This window comes from Propithecus coquereli, unplaced genomic scaffold (assembly GCF_000956105.1).
Source record: "Propithecus coquereli isolate 6110/MARCELLA unplaced genomic scaffold, Pcoq_1.0 Scaffold111, whole genome shotgun sequence".
In the NCBI taxonomy this organism is placed as follows: domain Eukaryota; kingdom Metazoa; phylum Chordata; class Mammalia; order Primates; family Indriidae; genus Propithecus; species Propithecus coquereli.
In genome coordinates, this window is record NW_012135081.1 from 5,993,390 (window position 1) to 6,002,750 (window position 9,361).

Sequence of the window (9,361 nt, forward strand, 5' to 3'; positions counted from 1 at the left end):
CTGTTGTTCTACCTTACTGTCTCAAAGGAAATTGTCTCTCTGCTGCCATCTGTTTTGATTACTTTGCCCAAATTAATTACACAGACAGTTCATTAGTGATGTTTGAACCTGGTCACTAAGGATCTTTTACTTTATTCATTGAGGTGATCCCAGTGCACCTCCAAGAGATAGAGCAGAAAACATAAATATTGTCATTTTGTGTGTAAAAAATGTAACTCCCAGCTCAGAAAGATCAGAGCATCTGCTTTTCTCAAACCAAAAGAAATTCTTTTGTTCTCCGTTACGTTAAATTTTCTTACCATCATGACAGAGAGCAAAGAAAATATTTCCAAGTTTTAAAATAAGAAAATCTCTAAAGAGAGTTTTTATGTGATGTGAAAATGAGAAAGTAGGAGACCTCAAGACCCCCGAAGATGCCTGTATAATAAGTCGTATTAAACCAGCACAAAGTCATGTCTTTCTTAACACAACACAGTTAAACCCACTAGGGAGCTGACACCTGAAACTATGAAAAATTTTCGAAAGAGTAAGTACTGTAAGGTCAATATGATAATTACTTTCTCTTTTGAGAGATAAGGGAAAGAAATATTTGTTCATATAGTCTTTTGTAATTTTGTTAATTAAGCTTGTTTCAACTTTTTAATATGGAAAACTGTGGTAGACATGATTTGGAACTATTAAAAAACCCTTTGATAAGACTAATGGCATAGCCAGCATATATTTATGCATCCCTGTGTAGTAATAGATGTGGTAATTTGTGCAGCATAATTTAAAGGACACCCAAATCCTTGGAATATATTCCAAAAAAAAGAAGATTACATTGATTAAAATTTTAACATTTTCTAAATTGTAAATGTTATTTTCTGATTAAAACTTTAAGCAGAAATGATACAATTCCTCTTATTAGTTCAACAAAAATGTTCCTTTAATATCTAAGTGAGACAAATTATTGATAGGCCTTATTTGTTGTTGATGATGCACTGCGGGAAATGATCAAGGTGGAGAAGCCTATTTCACTGAGACAGTTTTTGCCTGGTGTGTGTTCAGAGGGGAAAGTATGAAAAAGGAGATAACAGAAAGGATGTCACTTCTTAGTTACTTCATACTTTGTTCTACTTATTGCACTTTTTGTGACCTTGAAATAGTTGGGAGATAATTAGTTCTTAAATAAACCAAAGAATAAGGCATAGTATATTATCAGCACACTATTTTATTTGTATAAAAGAGAAATCATTAATAAATTCATTTTATCTAACAAAGTCAAAAATAGAATTTTCACAAAAGAAAGAAGATTGAGGGGATATGGAAAATCTCAGAGAATTTGAAAACAAAGAACTCTGTTTTTCTTTCCTGGAATAAGATGATGTGAGAGGCTTGCAAAGACACCAGTCTTTGGGGAACAGAGAGTCATCAAAGGAAACAGTTTTAGTTTTATGAATTTTTTGCAAAACCTTGGGAGTTTCACTAAGAAGTGTGTGTGACAGGCTGCAATATTGGCCAGTATGTTTTGTTAATGTCTGCACCCTAGTTACGCCAGGTCTGCACTATTGCCCTTGAAAGAAATGTTCATTAGGTTTCCTGCATAAGTGTCCATGTCCCTGTGATGTCCCTTTAAAGCAAGGAGGGCCCTGCCATATGTACCTCATGGAATTTTATAAGACACATGTCCATAGGAAGGAGGAATTTATTTTCCCAGACCCAGAGGACTTATGATATTTGCAGTCATTTTTAAAATGCAAACTGAGTGAAAAATCATTCCTATAACAAACTAATTTGTATCTCCTGGGGAGATACCGTTTCATTCAGTCATGGAGAAATAGCAAGAGCCCTAGAGACTTTGTTTTCAGATAAGACATATGTTCATAGCTACCATTATAAACAATCAATGCTGGCTGAGGTCAAGGAGCAATTATTGCTCCACGAACAGAAATAGTGTCATTTCTTCTTGCTGAGGAAGGCACATAATGGTGAGAGATGACGTCAACAAAATGAGACCAGTAATGCAAATAAGATGTCAGTTAGTATGTTGTCATCCTTATTTGTGTCTGAAATCATAATGTAAATATATAAATTAGGTGGTTTTTTTAATGATATAAGGGACAACACTGATGGGTAATATAGATGATGTTGAGGTTGAACAACAAATTTCCTTAATTATGTAGGTGGTTCTCACATGTAAATATGCATATGAAACTAAATCATATACTGCAATTATTCTAATTTCTAATTTCTTCACTAGCATCCGACCTCACTTGCTTACTGCCTGGCTAAACTTTATTAAGCTTTAAGTACCAGAAATCTGTATTTGTGACAAATAACTTTGATGATTCTAATTCAGAGAACTATACACACTAAACAACTTAGTCAAATGCAAGTATTTCTGGAAGAAGATAGTAAAGCATTAGATAAGCGCTACAGTGAAAATTTTATTATAAATCAAATGAGTTTTATAATACAGAGCTTAGCCTGGTGCCTGCTTAATAGCAGACACTGTGTGGAATAGTTAAATTTAAACTAGCTTGCTTCATATTTTCCAATAGCCAGGTGAAAGCAAGTCCTTTCATAGAATTAAGCGGATGTACTCTAACAGGATGGAGAAAAGAGAAAAGGATCCAGAGCTGCTTAACTCCTTGGGAAGAGTGAGGAAGAGACTATCAGAATGAAGCACTGTCTATAATCAATGCACACTGCTAGTACACTTCGAGGAATCAGGCAAAAGGAGGTTTGGAGTTTAGGAAGAGGAGTACAAAGAACAAGGCTATGGAGGCAAATTTTACATTTGTCACAACTTGTCTTCTGAAAAAGAAAATATATTCACTCTTATTCAATATGATATAAGGAATGAAAAAAGAATTAAAAGTGTCATTGTGTTTCTGAAGAGAAAAAAGAGATAGGAGGCTGGTTAAACTTAAAGTTGGGGTAAAGGATCATGCGGGAAGGTTAAAAGTAGAAAAGAGCAAAGTAGAAGTCCAATAATTAAGCAGGTAAATTTTGTCTTTAAGTCACTCAGAATAAGCATTTTATCTCCTTCCCAAATGATATTGTTGAACTAATGCCTGTAAATGTGATCCACTAATAGCCTATTCACACGCGAATAAGACCAGTGGATGTGGAGTCAAGTACTACTTTGCAGTATGTTCCACAACCTGTTAATAGTTATGGAAATTACAATTTATTTAGTCTTATGGTCCTCAGTATATACATTTTTAACAGCTTTATTAAAATATAATATATGTACAAAACTGCACATTTTTAATGTATTAAATTTGATGAGTTTGGACATATGCACACACCCATGGAACCATCACCACAATCAAGGTAATAAATTATCCATTACCCTCGAAGTTTATTTGTGCATCAACTTAGCTTTAGTGGGTTTTTATTTTTTGTTTTTTCTTTTTTTTAGTTTTTAGGAGTTTTTAATATAAAATTTAATGTGATATCTACCCTCTTAAACTTTTTCAGTGCACAATGCATTGTTACTAACTATAGGCACCATGTTGTGCAGCAGATCTTTAGAACTTACTCATCTTGGATAACTGAAATTTATAACTATTGAACAGCAACTCCCATTTTCCCATCCCTTCATCCTCTGGCTCCTAAGATTCTAACTCTGTACTTCTATGAGTTTGGCTGTTTTAAATACCTGATATAAGTGGAATCATGCAGTGTTTGCCCTTCTGTAGCTGGCTAATTTCACTTAACATAGCATCTTCTATGTTGATCTATGTGGTTACATATTACAGGATTTTCTCCTTTTCAAAACTGAAAAATATTTCATTGTTTTTAAATGCCACGTTTTATTTATCCATTCATCTGTTGATGGACATTTGGGTTGTTTCCATATCTTGGCTATTGTGAACAATGTTCAATGAACATGGGAGTGCAGATAGTTCTTTGAGATCCTTATTTCTATTCTTTTGCATATATACCCAGCAATGGGATTGTTTGATCATTTACTAGTCCTATTTGAAATTTTTTTAGGAACTATTTATACTGTTGTCTATGGTGGCTGCACCATTTTACATTCCCACCAACAGTGTACAATGGTTTCTATTTCTCCATGTACTCACAAAAAGTTATCTTTTCTTTCGTTTTGTTTTTTAATTTTTTTTGTAAAAGCCATCCCAGTAAGTGTGAGGTGATATCTCATTGTGGTTCGATTTGCATTTCCTTAGTGATTAGTGATGTTGAGCATATTTTCATACACCTGTTGGCCATTTGTGTGCCTTCTTTGGAGAAATGTCTATTCAATGCCTTTGCCCATTTTTAAATTGAATCGCTTTTTTTTGGCTCCTCAATTGTAGGAGTTTTTAATGTAATTTGGAGATTAACCACTTATCAGATGTATGCTGCGCAAATATTTTCTCCCATTTTGTAAGTTGTTTTCTAAATCTGCCAGTATTCTCAAAATTATTACTGTTTGCTTATTTGTGATGTTGAGCATATTTTCATACACCTGTTGGCCATTTGTGTGCCTTCTTTGGAGAAATGTCTATTCAATGCCTTTGCCCATTTTTAAATTGAATCGCTTTTTTTTGGCTCCTCAATTGTAGGAGTTTTTAATGTAATTTGGAGATTAACCACTTATCAGATGTATGGTGCGCAAATATTTTCTCCCATTTTGTAAGTTGTTTTCTAAATCTGCCAGTATTCTCAAAATTATTACTGTTTGCTTATTTGTTTATTTTAGAAAATATAAGGACGAGTAATATTTTTGTAACAATTATTAGAAAGCTAAGTAGTCACAATTATTTTTTGACTGCGTCTGATTTCAAACTCCTGAGAATTCCCATATAACAAAGAATCTTAACTATGATTACACCTCCTGGAGGGTAGCAGAAATTACTGGAAAAGAGAAGTTTTTTTAAAACAAAACTTTTCCTACCCATGTATCCCTTATCTCATCCTGTAGCTCGCTCACACTCACTGCAAAAGGAGAAATCCCCTGCTACTGTGGGATTGTGTGTTCTTTACCGCCAAAGTGTTGGGTCATGAGAAACTTAGAATGCTATGATAATTCAGGAAAAGCTGAATAACACTTTACAGACTTTATGACTGTTCCAGCCTACAACAGTGGGATGATATTATTTTTCCCTTACAAAAAGTAGATTTAGTAATTTCTCTCTGTGCTAAGTATTTTTTTTTTCTATACAAACACTACTCACTGAGTTTGGTTCTGGGTAGCACGTACAACTGGACATCTAAATGAACTTTCTAATATGTATAAAAAGACGAGTGGATTTAATATTGTGTATATGAAAAGGCTATTGTACTAAATACTTTCAAATTATATTAATTAGCAAATGTACTGGGAATGCTGGCATGAAAGAAATGGATTTTAGGATATAGGGGGTAAAGTAAACTAGTAAAACCAACAAAAATAAGATTCTACCTTGGAAATAATCATAAATATAGCAGTAATTCTAATCTTCACACTACACATGAGCCTTCTACCTATCAGCATTGTCTGAAACTTTAAAACAATTTTTTAAAAAATTTTAAATTTTAAAAAAAACTTCTAAAAAAATTCTACTGTTTAAAAGATAAAAATATAAGTTAAGTTAAATTAATAAAAGGTACATGAACTCATTCATTTAAAAATTATTGAACACATGTACGTGTTAGGCACAGTTTCTGCACCAGCAAAGGATATAACAGAGAAAGAACAAAGCCTCTGTTCTTAGAGTTAATTTTCTAGTGACCCTAAAGATCCAGTGATCCTAAGAATATTAGGATATTCTTGCAATTCTTGGATGTATTCATACATATGATCTATGTGAATTCCAGCTGATTTTAGTGAAATAAGATAACCCAAAGTCTCTCAGATAAGAGGAATAAATCTTTAGGTCAGCCTTGAAAAAGAAAGGCAAGTGGAAAGTAAAACAACCTCAGTCTCTAAAAAATGGTATATGGGGATCAAATTCTGGAAAAAGGAAAAAAAACAATTCTAAGTACCTAACAAGGAAGGGATTAGGAGAGAGATGATTACCAGAAACAAGTGTACAAACAACAACAACAGATAGGGAATTGTAATATTAAGGGTAAAGAGTAGTTCACAGGCCAAAGAAAAACTCTGGAAAATATACTAGAAAAAGAGAATTTGCAGACCTTAGAATTGGAACTATTCAGGCCTTTTATTTAAGAATGCACTCAAAAGGACAGCACAGTTTGAAACAGATGTGAACATGGGAACTTTGAGCCAACTGACCAGACCAGGCATGAAGCAATGTATCTTACTCTCAGTATATAGACAACTGTGTTTTATTTCGTCATTAAGTTTATTAAGAATCCTGTATATGCCAGATATAAAAGAAAATATGAGTATACAAGATGTTGTCTCTACTTTACAAAAGTTTATAGAAACATACAAGAGAAATGTAAGTGTAGTGCGGAATATAATACAATGTGATATATTCCAAGACAGGGTAAGTAGCAGGTACTTGAAAAGAACACAGGAGCATAATTTCAGATTATCTGTGTGAGTAAATGAAAATTTCCTTGAGGAGCTGATACCTAAGCAGAATCCTGAAGGACTAATAGACATTAGTCAGTCAAAAGATTCCCCTCTGCAGAGGAGATACCCTGTAGAAAATATGAAGAATTGGGAGTAGTCACTGTTAATGAAACTTAAGTCATAAGGAAGAAAGGTAAGAAAATGGCAAATGATAAAATGGGAAAATCAAGGAAAGTCCTGTCCATGAAGAGCCTTGAAGTCTACACAAAAGAGATGAATCTATATCAAGAAATAATAACACCAGAAGAAGAGAAGGCTTAGAATATGACTACCAAGAGCATGTATTAATAGTAAGTGAGGTGTCTGTGGGACATCCAATTTGTGTTGTATACATAGGGATGCTTTTTATGAAAGATGTGTCTGGTCTTTGAAATATATCACATAAACAATAATTAAATCAATTGGCCTAGGTGACATCACACTTGGAGAGTAGAGAGTAAGAAGAATGGCAAACAGAAAACAAGAAGTCAGGGATCTGAAGATAGATTATTGGAGAATATCTGTATCTCACAGATGAAAAGAGAAGAGACTAAAAAGAGAGACACTAAAACAAAAGATCTACAACTAGGAAAACTATCAGAATGATGGCATGGAACCTACTTAAGGAATGATTGAAATATTGTTTTTCAGTGCTATGGCAATGCCAGGCAAGATAAAAACTAAACTGTGCCCTTAGCTTCAACAGTAATGAAGTCCTTGTAGGTGTTAGGAAAGCTACAGGAGGCAGAAGTGAAAGTGAGGACACAAAGGGTTAACAAGCCTAAATTGAGTGGGAGTCAGATAATAAGGACACACAAAAGTCTTTTTAAAGGAATTATTAACATAATGAAAAAAGACACAGCCTGGAAGACTGTATTCAGTCATGTTAATTATAGATTAGCTTCTGGGGCTTTGAGAGAAAAGGAATTACAGTTAGATAACTGAACATAAAATGATAGCATGTGAGAATGTTCCTTTTGTAAATACCTTAACCCAAGTTTTTCTTACACTATAGAAAAAACAGTTTTACATCAAACCGTCTGTGTGTATCATGTGTTGAGAATGAGGAATACCAACAAAGAAAAATAAAGAGACCAGGGAAAGGCTCTTTAAGTCCAATGTTATATCATTGCTATTTGTTTGTTTTCCAGGAGAAATGCATTTTTCCCTTAGAACAATTGAATAACAATTGCAGAGAATTTATGTTCTTAATTACCTGTATATCTCCTATATCCAGAGTTTGTCTTGGACAAAGAACTTTCAAGTACCCATGAAATGACATCATCATTTTCTGACCCATTTGTAAATCTCATCCATGTAATGATCTACAATCAGATGCATTTGTAAATTCTGTGGGGCAAAGAATGATCAAAGAAAAAGTTGGATTGTTTTACAGTAACATGAATTCTAAAGGAAACCTCCACTGTTTATATAAAAAATTTAGAAAAACTATTGAAATAGTGGAGGTATTGATTATTATGTGAAGGGTGAAAATAAATGTAGGCTGGTTTGTTTGGCCTCATATAGCCTTCTGCTATGAAATTGAATATCTCCCTTCTCATAAATCTTGATTTTTACATGAGGATTGGTTAGATATTGAAGATCAATGATGAGAAACCACACACCAGTAACAACTTTCATCCTGCTGGGACTCACAGATGACCCACAGCTGCAAGTTCTACTTTTCATCTTTCTATTTCTCACCTACATGCTGAGTGTAACAGGGAACCTGACTATTATTACCCTCACCTTGGTAGACCACCACCTAAAAACTCCTATGTACTTTTTCCTCAGAAATTTTTCCTTCTTAGAAGTCTCATTTACCACAGTTTGTATTCCTAGATTCCTGTACAGTATATCAACTGGGGATAACACCATTACCTACAATGCTTGTGCAAGTCAAATATTCTTTGTTATTTTCTTTGGAGCAACAGAATTTTTCCTCTTGGCAGCCATGTCCTATGACCGCTACGTGGCCATCTGCAACCCCCTTCATTATATGATCATCATGAACAACAGGGTGTGCACTTTATTAATCCTCTGCTGTTGGGTGGCTGGGCTGATGATTATTGTCCCACCACTTAGCTTGGGCCTCCAGCTTGAATTCTGTGATTCCAATGCCATTGATCATTTTAGCTGCGATGCAGGTCCCCTCCTAAAGATCTCATGCTCAGATACATGGGTAATAGAACAGATGGTTATACTTGTGGCTGTATTTGCACTAATTATCACCCTAGTCTGTGTGATTCTGTCCTACTCATACATAATCAGAACAATTCTGAGATTCCCCTCTGTTCAGCAAAGAAAAAAAGCCTTTTCCACCTGCTCATCCCACATGATTGTGGTTTCCATTGCCTATGGAAGCTGCATCTTCATCTATATCAAGCCCTCAGCAAAGGATGAAGTGGCCATAAACAAAGGAGTGTCTGTGCTCACTACTTCTGTGGCACCCTTGTTGAACCCCTTCATTTACACCTTGAGAAACAAGCAAGTGAAACAAGCCTTCAATGACTCTATAAAGATGATTGCGTTTCTCTCAAAGAAGTAGAAGTTTTGATGAGTTAGAGTGAAATGAAAGAAGTTCCCTAAATATTGTCTTACTTCTAGCTTATTTCATTTTGTTCTTCATACAATTCAGTCATATTAACCTTCTCAGTAACATTTAATATTGCATCCTGATCTCATCTTTATCAAACTATTCTTTCAAAACAAACCTATACATAATGTTTTCCCTCACTGTGAAACTAAAATATATATTTCTAAGAAATTACATTTTTCTGCACCTCTGACCCAAGTCTTTTCTTCATTATTCTAGGGAAGAAAAGAAAGTAATAATGCTTAAAAGTGTACAAATTATCTAGAAGT

The 9,361-nt window shown here is 34.2% G+C and overlaps 1 protein-coding gene across 1 annotated transcript; it reads left to right on the forward strand.

Moving 5' to 3' along the window:
* Window positions 1–8,105: 8,105 nt before the first annotated feature.
* LOC105816195 (olfactory receptor 6C2) lies at window positions 8,106–9,044 on the forward strand. Its single transcript, XM_012651533.1, has one exon. It carries the CDS (start codon window positions 8,106–8,108, stop codon window positions 9,042–9,044), a length of 939 nt encoding a protein of 312 aa, XP_012506987.1.
* Window positions 9,045–9,361: the final 317 nt, after the last annotated feature.